This window comes from Megalobrama amblycephala, linkage group LG7, assembly GCF_018812025.1.
Source record: "Megalobrama amblycephala isolate DHTTF-2021 linkage group LG7, ASM1881202v1, whole genome shotgun sequence".
NCBI classification, from domain to species: Eukaryota; Metazoa; Chordata; class Actinopteri; order Cypriniformes; family Xenocyprididae; genus Megalobrama; species Megalobrama amblycephala.
In genome coordinates, this window is record NC_063050.1 from 56,815,791 (window position 1) to 56,829,368 (window position 13,578).

At 34.2% G+C, this 13,578-nt stretch overlaps 2 protein-coding genes across 2 annotated transcripts; one reads left to right on the forward strand and one right to left on the reverse strand.

The window, feature by feature from the left end:
- Nucleotides 1-1,368: 1,368 nt before the first annotated feature.
- Nucleotides 1,369-5,992, reverse strand: txnl4b (thioredoxin-like 4B). The gene is made up of 3 exons (XM_048198207.1): nt 5,747-5,992; nt 5,498-5,649; nt 1,369-1,916 (listed from the first exon to the last, which is right to left on the reverse strand). The coding sequence occupies exons 1-3, from the start codon at nt 5,876-5,878 to the stop codon at nt 1,751-1,753; spliced, it is 450 nt and encodes a 149-aa protein (XP_048054164.1). The 5' UTR covers nt 5,879-5,992; the 3' UTR covers nt 1,369-1,750.
- Nucleotides 5,993-6,115: 123 nt separating this feature from the next.
- trmt10c (tRNA methyltransferase 10C, mitochondrial RNase P subunit) lies at nt 6,116-12,792 on the forward strand. Its single transcript, XM_048198206.1, has 2 exons — nt 6,116-6,268; nt 11,496-12,792. Exons 1-2 carry the CDS (start codon nt 6,266-6,268, stop codon nt 12,717-12,719), a joined length of 1,227 nt encoding a protein of 408 aa, XP_048054163.1. The 5' UTR covers nt 6,116-6,265; the 3' UTR covers nt 12,720-12,792.
- Nucleotides 12,793-13,578: the final 786 nt, after the last annotated feature.

Consider the following 13,578-nt stretch of genomic DNA (forward strand, 5'->3'; position numbering starts at 1 on the left):
CCGTAATGATACCTACACTTAAATATTCTCTTCTCAGCCATGTCATCAATTGCTCTTGAGCGAAAACTCCTCTCATCCGTTGTCTGATTGGCATTTCGCAAGGATTCCTGGGTAGCTAAAGTGTGCGGAGCCTGAATACCTTGTACCTTCAAGGGTACAAAGGGGGCGCTGCTGAGCACACTTCAGAGCGCTAAAATGCTGAATGGGACGGCCTACGGACTCGTAGACTCGGCGAGCACACGCAATCTAAGTCCACGAGACCAAAAGTCCACATGAATTGCGCCATTTGGGACAGGGCCCTCCTCTTCCTCTTCCTCTTCTTCTTCACACTGGATCTGAAACTTTAGTAAAGCTTTACTGCCATCTGCTGTTTGCATCGACCCTTTTCACTTTCCTAATCAGAGTCAGTCAAGGTAAAGATAAAGATTACTATGAGAAAAAAACAGGGATTTGTGTTTTAAAGATAAGGTTAAAGAATAAAAGAAGAAATTAAACTTAATTTTTCAAAAAAAGCACAGAGAAATTAAATAAAAAATGAATAAATACATTAATTATAAACTCTTTAAAGGTGCCCTAGAATGTTTTTTCACAAGATGTAATATAAGTCTAAGGTGTCCCCTGAATGTGTCTGTGAAGTTTCAGCTCAAAATACCCCATAGATTTTTTTAAATAAATTTTTTTAACTGCCTATTTTGGGGCATCATTAAATATGCGCCGATTCAGACTGCTGCCCCTTTAAATCCTCGCGCTCCCCGCCCCCGTCTCCGTGAATACAGTAATAAACAATGGTAACTTTAACCACATTTAACAGTACATTAGCAACATGCTAACGAAACTTTTAAAAAGACAATTTACAAATATCACTAAAAATATCATGTTATCATGGATCATGTCAGTTATTATTGCTCCATCTGCCATTTTTCGCTATTGTTCTTGCTTGCTTACCTAGTCTGATGATTCAGCTGTGCACAGATCCAGACGTTAATACTGGCTGCCCTTGTCTAATGCCTTGAACATGAGCTGGCATATGCAAATATTGGGGGCGTACATATTAATGATCCTGACTGTTACGTTACAGTCGGTGTTATGTTGAGATTCGCCTGTTCTTCGGAGGTCTTTTAAACAAATGAGATTTATATAAGAAGGAGGAAACAATGGAGTTTGAGACTCACTGTATGTCATTTTCATGTACTGAACTCTTGTTATTCAACTAAGCCAAGGTAAATTCAATTTTCAATTTTAGGGCACCTTTAAATGATGACTTGGCAAACTCCCATTCTAAAAATGGAAATTTGAATAAGCTAAACATTAATCGTGGCTTACAACAAACACTTTCTAACAAAATATAACACAATACAGAAACATAAATGCCATTTAAAAATATTTAATTGGAATAACAAGGTATTTTTGTGCATAACATTACCATATCATTAACATTAAACAACAGCATATTGTACATGAATAACGTCTGTATACTTGTGAAAATAATTATTACAGCTTTAAATAAATTAGGGATAATTTCAAAAAGTGTCACAAAATACCTTAAATAGAAAAAAAATGGTCATGAATCTTGTACAGCTCAGTGTGAATCAATGTGCTTTATTTTAAACATCATATAAAAATGTCAGGACACAAAACAAGCGTAATAAATACTTCATTCTGTCGTTTCCACAGGAAACTCTCCATCCTCTCACTCAGACACGCATCTGAAAGCTCTCTTTAGTCTCCATCAGTGACTCTATTACTGCTGCTAGATGTCGTGGTACAGCAGATCATATTTGGGAATGTTTCTCGGGTCTATCGGGCTTCGGACGATCAGTTTTCCTCTCATGGCGCCGCGATAGATCACTTCAATCAGATCCATGAAGTCCTGTTTGGTTTTGAAGCTTCCCACAAACTTGGTGTGATCTGGAGATCTGAATGTGTGGAAATACATCACAATCTGAGAGGAGTGATATTAATAACCGAATTCAAATATGATGTATGAAGAGGAAACTAGATGAGGAAAGTGAGATAGGTAAACTGTGATGTTGGCTTGGCAAAGCCTTTTCTGAAAGTCTGAATTCACTTTGAAAAGCTTTAAGTTTGAAGATTTTACTATGTTTTCTAGCACATTTCTGACATATTTTAGCAAGTTGCAAACATACTGAAACACTGCTAACGTGTTTTTCCAAGTTGCTAACATGTTGCTATCACGATTTTACACATTGAAGGCATGTTTCTGACATGAATGAGCAGATTACTAGCATTTTACATGTTCCTATTATGATTTAACACATTGTTAACATTGCTAACATGTTTCAACATGTTGCTGGCATGATTTATTATGTGTTTCTAACATGTTTCTACCATGATGTAGCACATTGCTAACATGTTTTAACATGTTTCTACCCTGAAGTAACTGCTAACATGTTTCTAACATGATTTAATACGATGCAAGCATGTTTTAAACATGTTGCTAACATGATTTAGCATGTTTCAGCACATTGTCAGCATGTTTCTAACATGATTTAACACGTTGCTAACATAATTTAACATGTTAATAACATGTTCCTAATATGATTTAACACATTGCTAGCATGTTTAGCATGTTGTTAACATGATGCACCACATAGCTAGCATGATTTAGTATGTTTCTAACATGTTTCTACCATGATGCAGAACATTGCTAACATTTTAAAATGCGGCTAGTATGTTTCTATCATGATGTAACTGCTAACATGATTTACCATTTTACAAACATGATTTACCATGTTGCTCGCATGATTTAGCACATTGCAAGCATGTTTCTACCATGACGTAACACACTGCTAACATGTTTTAACAGTGCTACTGTTTCTACTCTGATGTAACTGCTAACATGTTTCTAACATGATGAACTCATTGCTAACATGTTTCAGCATGATTTAACACGTTGCAAGCATGTTTCTACCATGATTTAGTATGTTTCTTCCATGACGTAGCACACTGTTAACATGTTTTAACCCTGCTACTATGTTTCTACCACGATGTAACTGCTACCATGTTTCTAACATGTTTAACACATTGCTAACATGATTCAGTATGTTTCTAACATGTTTCTACCATGATGTAACTGTTAACAAGATTTAATACGATACAAGCATGTTTTAAACATGTTGCTAACATGATTTAGTATATTTCTAACATGTTTATACTATGATGTAATGCATTACTAACATGTTTTAACAGACAGCTAGTATGTTTCTACCATGATGTAACCGCTAACATGTTTCTAACACTATTGATATTGCAAACATGTTTTAAAATGTTGACATAATTCTACCATGATTTAACACATTGCTAACATGCTTGTTAGCATGATTTAATATGTTTCTAGCATGTAACATGTTTTAACATGTTGCTAACATGATTTAATATGTTTTTGTACCATGTTTCTACGACGATGTAACACATTGCTAACATGTTTTAACACACGGCTAGTAAGTTTCTACAATGATTTAACTGCTAACATGTTTCTAACATGATTAACACATTGCTAAAATGTTTTAGCATGATTTAGTACAGTGCAGCATTTTTTAAGTATGTTTTAGAATGATTTAGTATGTTTCTAGCATGTTTCTACCATGATGTAACTGTTAACATGATTTAATACGGTGCAAGCATGTTTTAACATGTTGCTAGCATGATTTATTAAGTTTCTAGCATGTTTCTGGCATGTTTCAACACATTCTCAGCATGTTTTAACATGTTTTAGCATGATTTAGTATGTTTCTAGCATGTTTCCGGCATGTTTCAATACATTCTCAGCATGTTTTAACATGTTTTAGCATAATTTAGTATGTTTCTAGCATGTTTCCGGCATGTTTTAACATGTTACTAGCATGTTTCTGGCATGTTTCAACACATTCTCAGCATGTTTTAACATGTTGCTAGCATGATTTAGTATGTTTCTAGCATGTTTCCGGCATGTTTCAACACATTCTCAGCATGTTTTAACATGTTGCTAACATGATTTAGTATGTTTCTAGCATGCTTCCGGCATGTTTCAACACATTCTCAGCATGTTTTAGTATGTTTCTAGCATGTTTCCGACATGTTTCAGTATGTTTTAACATGTTTTAGCATGATTTAGTATGTTTCTAGCATGTAACATGTTTAACACATTGCTAACATGATTCAGTATGTTTCTAACATGTTTCTACCATGATGTAACTTTTAACAAGATTTAATACGGTACAAGCATGTTTTAAACATGTTGCTAACATGATTTAGTATATTTCTAACATGTTTATACTATGATGTAATGCATTACTAACATGTTTTAACAGACAGCTAGTATGTTTCTACCATGATGTAACCGCTAACATGTTTCTAACACGATTGATATTGCAAACATGTTTTAAAATGTTGACATAATTCTACCATGATTTAACACATTGATAACATGCTTGTTAGCATGATTTAATATGTTTCTAGCATTTAACATGTTTTAACATGTTGCTAACATGATTTAATATGTTTTTGTACCATGTTTCTACCACGATGTAACATTGCTAACATGTTTTAACACACGGCTAGTAAGTTTCTACAATGATTTAACTGCTAACATGTTTCTAACATGATTAACACATTGCTAAAATGTTTTAGCATGATTTAGTACAGTGCAGGCATGTTTTAAGTATGTTTTAGAATGATTTAGTATGTTTCTAGCATGTTTCTACCATGATGTAACTGTTAACATGATTTAATACGGTGCAAGCATGTTTTAACATGTTGCTAGCATGATTTATTAAGTTTCTAGCATGTTTCTGGCATGTTTCAACACATTCTCAGCATGTTTTAACATGTTTTAACATGATTTAGTATGTTTCTAGCATGTTTCCGGCATGTTTCAACACTTTCTCAGCATGTTTTAACATGTTTTAGCATGATTTAGTATGTTTCCGACATGTTTCAATACATTCTCAGCATGTTTTAACATGTTTTAGCATAATTTAGTATGTTTCTAGCATGTTTCCGGCATGTTTTAACATGTTACTAGCATGTTTCTGGCATGTTTCAACACATTCTCAGCATGTTTTAACATGTTGCTAGCATGATTTAGTATGTTTCTAGCATGTTTCCGGCATGTTTCAACACATTCTCAGCATGTTTTAACATGTTGCTAACATGATTTAGTATGTTTCTAGCATGCTTCCGGCATGTTTCAACACATTCTCAGCATGTTTTAGTATGTTTCTAGCATGTTTCCGGCATGTTTCAGCATGTTTTAACATGTTTTAGCATGATTTAGTATGCTTCTAGCATGTAACATGTTTTAACATGTTGCTAACATGATTTAGTATGTTTTTGTACCATGTTTCTACCATGATGTAACACATTGCTAACATGTTTTAACACACGGCTAATAAGTTTCTACCCTGATTTAACTGCTAACATGTTTCTAACATGATTAACACATTGCTAAAATGTTTTATAAACGAAGGGCAGATGATGATGTTTTGTCAATCCTCACCCGTAGTCGACCTTCATGTGCTGCCCGTTGAAGAAGAACACTGTTGAGGGAATGAAGCTGATGTCGAAGTATCTGGTATAAACCGGCGCCGTGTCCACATCCACCAGATAAACACTCGCCATGTTACTCAGATCATGAGCCGTCTTTGACAGCTGTCAATCAACACGAACACCACTGTATTTACTGTAATACTCTACATGAGGTGATATATAGAGCAAGTAAGGTAATATAAAGATCATATTGACTCACGATCTCGTCCAGCTGTAAACACACGGAATCTTCATCTCTGCCGAATCGCAGCACTAAAACTTTCTCAGCGACTGTTTTAATCGCGTCATCGATGTCTTTTTTACACGACAGTTTAGGAAGGAAATAGCTCATGACGATTAAACTTAGAATTATAAACAAAATTAACAAGTTTAACGCGTGTGAACTCTAGCGGATGTTTACTAGTGTGTGATGGTGCACCACTAAATATGAGCCGACTAGAAACCCCATCAATAGTTCCTACATCCTTTGCATATCGCAACCTAAATGTGTTGTGTTACTATTAGTGATAGTAGTTATTTTACTATTTTAAATAACACGAATAACCTCACATTATGGCATTCAATCATCTTTTACAATATCAAATTATTAAAGATATCTGATTTAATAAGCGAAAGGACATCAGCACGGTCATTTTTTATTGTTGCACACAGACATCCACATGACAGCAGCAGCGTGTGTCCTTACTGACTTCTGAGGGAATATACAGAAATACTGCTGATGGTAAATTGATTTTGCTTTTGTGATATGTGTGCATGTTACAATAGATGTAGAGGAGACCGGGGCTAGTTGTCACAGTTCTGTTATATCGCCGTAAATGCTGAATTTTCACTTGATTTCAAACGAGTCTTGGAATATTTTTGTGAATTATACCCAAAAACAGAACAGTATTTTTGTGTGATATCTTGCTGTTTTATAATTAATTGTTATTTTTATTGTCATTTTGCTGTTTAAATGTTTCTGTTAAGTCTTTATTATACATTTTTTGCGCCAATCGCATGTTACTGATGTGACAATTTAACTAAACGAACATCCAGTTGTTTAAATGTTCTAAAAACGTTAAGGGAACATTACATTGTATCATTCTTCAAACATTCTGGAAACTGTTACTTTTGAATGTTCTCTGAAACCAGCAGCAACATTTAAGGCGAGACAAAAAAATAACTAATAGATATCACTATACTTCCCCAGCTTATTGATTACATTAAAAATTGCAACTTTTTTTGTATTACAAGTTTTTTTTAAATGTTATGTTTAAATATGTAAATGAGGTGTTATCTAATTAAATATGCACTAATTTGCATACATTTCTAGAACACAAATCTGAATATTGGATGACGTCAGGTTCAAAATTCTCATTTAATTTTTTGGATATATTAAATTCAAAGGTTTTTACAGAGGGAATCTCTTTTAATCACTCCATAAATCAGAAAATATTATCAACAGCCAGAAAAAAAAAATCACAATTTTTTAGGAATAAAATGTTGTATAAAATCAGGCAAATTATATATCAAACAAATCGCTCTGTAAAAACTTTCAGAATATACAGTACAGTCCAAAAGTTTAGAAACCACTAAGATTTTTAATGTTTTTAAAAGAAGTTTCGTCTGCTCACCAAGGCTACATTTATTTAATTAAAAATACAGTAAAATCAGTAATATTGTGAAATATTATTACAATTTAAAATAACTGTTTTCTATTTGAATATATTTGACAAAGTAATTTATTCCTGTGATGCAAAGCTGAATTTTCAGCATCATTACTCCAGTCTTCAGTGTCACATGATCCTTCAGAAATCATTCTAATATGCTGATCTGCTGCTCAAGAAACATTTAATGTGTACAATTGTACAAAATATTTGTGTACAATATTTTTTTCAGGATTATTTGATGAATAGAAAGTTCAAAAGAACAGTGTTTATCTGAAATCTAATCTTTTGTAACATTATAAATGTCTTTACTGCCACTTTTGAATGATTTAATGCATCCTTGCTGAATAAAAGTATTCATTTCTTTAATTTCTTTTCAAAAAAATAAAAATAAAAATTCTTACTGACCCCAAACTTTTGAACGGTAGTGTATAATGCTACAGAAGCTTTGTATTTCAGATAAATGCTGTTCTTTTGAACTTTCTATTCATCAAGGAATCCTGAAAAAAAAAGTACACAACTGTTTTCAACATTGGAAATAATCATAAATGTTTCTTGAGCAGCAAATCAGCATATTAGAATGATTTCTGAAGGATCATGTGACACTGAAGACTGGAGTAACGATGCTGAAAATTCAGCTTTGATCACAGGAATAAATTACTTTGTCAAATATATTCAAATAGAAAACAGTTATTTTAAATTGTAATAATATTTCACAATATTACTGTTTTTTACTGTATTTTTAATTAAATAAATGTAGCCTTGGTGAGCAGACGAAACTTCTTTTAAAAACATAAAAAATCTTAGTGGTTCCAAACTTTTGGACTGTACTGTAGATAGAAATAAAACTGTAAAGTTCTGCTGAAGTGGAGAAAAAACTCATTTTGAGAAAACGGCCTTTAAAGATATTTACTGTAATTTAAATCAATAGACGGAAATAGATAAAGTGCTATAAAATAAACACTTAAAAGTGTATTTTGGGTGTTTTCTTTCCACCAATCTGAAAAAACACTTTATGAAAAGCCAAAAAGCGCAAATTCTCAAAAATGTTTTTGCCTGTAATGTTCCCCCTAAAAAACGTTATTTAAACGTTCAATGAACGCTCCATGATGTTTTTGTGCTCGCATTTAGAGAACATTATTAAAGACCAGATTACTTTGACCAAACGTTCTATTAACGTTAGTGGAAGAACCTAGTTGCATGAACTGCTTAGACTAGTCTTACAAGTTTGTCATCTAAAACCAAGACTGGTCAAGACTTAAAGTGGACCTATAATGCTCCTTTCACAAGATGTAATATCAGTCTCTGGTGTCTCCAGAATGTGTCTGTGAAGTTTCAGCTCAAAATCCCCCACAGATCATTTATTATAGCTTGTCAAATTTGCCTCTATTTGGTTGTGAGCAAAAACACACCCTTTGTGTGTGTCCCTTTAACCCTTTGATGCGCAAGCTATGAAAACCCCTTCTAATGCGCAACATGGGTCAAAAATGACCCATATTCATTTCCTATGTAATTTCAATCATGGTTGAGTGTTTCTTTGCTGAATCTTTGAAAGAAATGTATTTTGTCATTTATTTATTCCAGGTATTCATTAAATATCTTGTTTTTGATTGTCAAAAATCATTATGTTAATTTTTTCTTTTTTACTTTATAAACAAACATAGTTTTTGTATGTCTACGTCAATTTTACACACATGGGTCAAAAATGACCCGTATTCATTTCCTATGTTATTTCAATCATGACTGAGTGTTTCTTTGCTGAATCTTTGAAAGAAATGTATTTTGTCATTTATTTATTCCAGGTATTCATTAAATATCTTGTTTTTGATTTTCACAAATCATAGCGTTTGTATTTCTACATCAATTTTACACACATGGGTAAAAAATTACCCATATTAGAAACCTTAGGAAATTTTCGCAAGTAGGAACATATTTACTGCAGACAACTATTCATTCACCACACATTTCACGTCTCAACATGGCTGCTTTTGTATATTTGATGGATGAAAGTCATATTATATTTCATATAATAGGCTATATATTATATTTCATAATCTTTATTTTTTGTCATAAACCAATGCTACTGGTCACCTTTTACATCTATCAGTGTTCCTGAAAAGTAACATTTTGAACAAGGTTTCTGTCCAACAGTGAAAATATATAATAAGTGTATTTAAATTTGAATATTTAAATATTCTTGTGCTTTTGATTTTCTTTATCTAGAGTGTTAGCGTCTGGTCCTCAACAGAACTGAGGTGGATGATGACATCACTGTAAAAAAAACGTTGAAAGTATACTTTGCGAACAGTCGAACACAATTTAAATGTTTATGTGCAGGTTGCACATACAGTTACAGAAATCTGGTGGAAATCATAAAAAGTTACAAAAATCTGTATGCTGACCCTCACGTACGCATAAAACGTGAAATATACTTTGGCCTTTAGAAAGGTAATGACACAAAAAAAATTTCATTCAAAAAGAAAGGAAATATTTAAATAAGGATTTGTTTACTGAGTAATAATAATGAATGATGAAATTAATTTATTGTAATATATGCAATATAGAAAATAACTCATTCAGGTCACTTTAGACCCATGTTGTATATGTCCAAAACTTTTACTTTTCAGGAACACTGACAGACTTAAAGGGTGACCAATTGCATTGATTTATGACAAAAAATTAAAAATTATGAAATATATAGCCTAATATATTAAATATAATAAGACTTGTATCCATCAAATATACAAAAGTAGCCTTGTTAAGATGTGAAATGTGTGGCAGATGAACAGTTGTCTGCAGTAAATATGTTCCTACTTGCAAAAATGTGCAAATATTAAAGATTTCTATATGGGTCATTTTTGACCCATGTGTGTAAAATTGATGTAGAAACTGTGTTAGTTTATAAAGTAAGAAAGAAAAAAAAATATTAAATTATTTGTAGAAAATCAAAAACAAGATATTTAAGGAATACCTGGAATAAATAAATGATAAAATACATTTCTTTTTAAAGATTCAGCGAATAAACACTCAGTCTTGATTGAAATAACATAAGAAATGAATACGGGTCATTTTTGACCCATGTGTGTAAAATTGATGTAGAAACTGCGTTTGTTTATAAAGTAAGAAAGAAAAAAAAATATTAAATTATTTGTAGAAAATCAAAAACAAGATATTTAAGGAATACCTGGAATAAATAAATGATAAAATACATTTCTTTTAAAGATTCAGCGAATAAACACTCAGTCTTGATTGAAATAACATAAGAAATGAATACGGGTCATTTTTGACCCATGTGTGTAAAATTGATGTAGACATACAAAAACTGTGTTTGTTTATAAAGTAAAAAAGAAAAAATGAACATAATGATTTTTGACAATCAAAAACAAGATATTTAAGGAATACCTGGAAAAAATGAATGATAAAATATATTTCTTTTATAGATTTAGCAAAGAAACACTCAACCATGATTGAAATTACATAGGAAATGAATACGGGTCATTTTTGACCCATGTTGCGCATTAGAAGGGTAGTGATACAAAAATGATTTTTATTCAAAAAGTAAGAAAAAAAAAAATTAAAATGAGGATTTGTGATGATCAAAAAGAAGTTAATTGAGGAATACCTGGAATACTGAATGATGAAATTAATTTCTTGCAAAGATATAGAAAATAAAAACTCAGCCGGGTCATTTTTGACCCATGTTATGCATCAAAGGGTTAAATGCAAATGAGCTCCACTTTCCAGAAGAGGGCGGAGCTTTAACAGCTCAACAACAAAGCTGGAGAATCTCACGCAGCCAAAATGACGAAAGTGTTCAGCCTTACATTGTTCAAACCGGAGTCGACACTGATGGAGAGACTCAGGAAGAAGTTACAACTTTTAGACGTTTCTGAATGGTTAGTGGATAAATTGATGTAGTTGCTGTGGAGTTGATTCAACTCATCCACTAGCATGTGCCGTCATGTTCATCTTTTGTGTTGAATTGACCCTCGTTTGTGAAGCAGTCCGGCGTAAAATGACTGCATTTACAAAAACAACTCTTCCTCTTCTCTAAAGCAGCCCAACATGGCCCCGCCCCCTTTGTTGTGTGTTCTCAGGGGCGGGGTTTATGCAAATATTGGGGTTTGTGATGTCACTAACCCAGGAAGAAGCTCGTTGTTTGTTGTAGTTCTTTAACAGAGAAAATATCTCCCTTTGCATTAAACTTTGAGCATCGTAACTTTGCAGATGTTGTTTATGCTCAAGACTTCATATAGTGACAGTGTTTGTAACGTAACTCCGCCTCTTTTCCCGCTTCTTCAGGTGATCCAGGCATGCGTGATGTTTCTGCGCTCGTGTTCGCTGGCCGTGAGACGGAGCTGCACTCAGACGCTCCTCACCGTCAGACCCATCAGCACCACCTGGACAGCCAGGAAAGATGCGGCCGAGAAGCTGGACCTGGATGTGTGGAAGTCCGTGATGAAATCTCAGGCGCTGGATCCGAGCCCGAGTCCGTCAGCGCTGGACGTCAACCGCGAGCTGGTGGAGATGTGGCATCAGGCCGGGAAGTTTGTTCCGAAGAACATCACGGACGAGCAGCTGGAGGATCTCGCCGCGCTGACCACCAAATCCGCCAAGAGGAAGTTCCTGAAGTTTCTCGCTATTAAAGAAGCGCACAAGATCTCCAAGAAGGAGAAGCAGGATAAGAAGAAGTCCGAGAGGGACACGGACGCAGAAACAGAGGAGCGAGAGGAGCGAGAAGGACTCAAGAACACCTTCCTGATGAAGTTCTGGAACAGCTCCATGGATCGGCTGCAGAACTGGCGGGCGGCGCAGGCCATGCGCTTCGGTCAGCCGCTGGTGTACGACATGAGCTACGAGCAGCACATGACGCGGCGGGAGATGGAGAACACCGTGTCGCAGCTGCTGGAGACGGAAGGCTGGAACCGCCGCGCCACAGACCCGTTTCACCTGCACTTCTGCGGCCTGCAGCCGGGGGGCGCCTATCACCGCGAGCTCCTCAAACGCTACGGAGAGGAAACCTGGGAACGGCTGCTCATCACGGCCACCGCGCGCCGACCCGTGGATGTGTTTCCCCACGAGGATCTGGTCTACCTCACGGCCGACTCGCACAACGTCCTGCGCACCTTCGACCACGGGAAGGTGTACGTCGTGGGCGCGATGGTGGACCGCTCCATTCACTCGGGCGTTTCGCTGGCCAACGCCAAACGCCTCAAGCTGGCCACGGCGCGCCTCCCGCTGGACGAGTATCTGGACTGGGACTCGGGCGCCAAGAATCTGACCCTGGATCAGATGATCCGCATCCTGACCACGGTTAAAGACACGGGCAGCTGGAAGGAGGCGCTGGAGTTCGTGCCGAAGAGGAAACACTGCGGCTTTCATCAGCGCCAGAAGACCGGAGCACATGTGAGAACTGTAAAGACTCAATCCGTCCGTGATGAACCTGCTGCTCCTCGAGGGCAGAAGAATAAAACAGACGGACACAAAAGAAAGGAAAGAAAGACGTGGTGGGAGGAAGAAGGTTAAAAATGTAATACTGTTTATTTCCCTTTAATTGAGTTATTGTGAGTCAATAAAAATGATTTCAGGTGCCTCTTATTTCATATGGTTGATAAAACCGAACTGTGCTCATATTTCACACCAAAATCAAAAGATAAAAATAGGAAATTTTATTTACATAAAGATGATGAAGCCTGTTTTTCGGAGCATTAACATGTTTTGCATTTTGACATTATTTTCATGATGATTAAATCAAATTGGCAGAAAAAAAATTAATTAATGATTTATTTATTATTCTTATCTAATTATTAATTTCTTATGAATTTATTTCTAGTTATTAATATATTAAATTCTTAAAAATTAATGAATTTTTAATTATTCCTAATGTAATTTCTTATTAATTACATTTTTAATTTCTTCTTACGGTTTGATGAATTTCTAATTATTAATTTCTTACTCTTAATTTCTTATTTTTAATCTATTAAATTCCTACAAATTAATTTCTAATAATTTATTATTTATGTAATTATTAATTTGTTCTTAAGAAATTAATAATTAGAAATAAATTCATATTTTTAATCTAAATTAAATTCTCACAAATTAATCAAATTTCTAATGATTATTTCTTATTCTAATTTATTATTAATCTATTGTTCACTTCTTATTATGAATTATTTAATTATTCAATTATTTCTAATTATTAATTTCTTATTAATGTAATTTTATTTTCTTACGGTTTAATGAATTTCTCATTGATTTCATGTTATTTCTTTAATTATTAATTTCTTATTCTAATTTCATATTTTTTAATCAAATTATTTTCTTACAAATGAATGCATTTTTAATTATTCATTCCTTATTATTGTAATTCATTATTATTACTCTA

Excerpts from the sequence above, each read along its gene's own strand:
- txnl4b (XM_048198207.1), bottom strand. The coding sequence starts at position 5,878 with ATGAGCTATTTCCTTCCTAAACTGTCGTGTAAAAAAGACATCGATGAC. Across the intron at positions 5,650-5,746 it reads GTTTACAGCTGGACGAGATC|CTGTCAAAGACGGCTCATGA; the intron begins GTGAGTCAATAT and ends GTTGATTGACAG. Across the intron at positions 1,917-5,497 it reads CACATGAAGGTCGACTACGG|ATCTCCAGATCACACCAAGT; the intron begins GTGAGGATTGAC and ends CCACACATTCAG.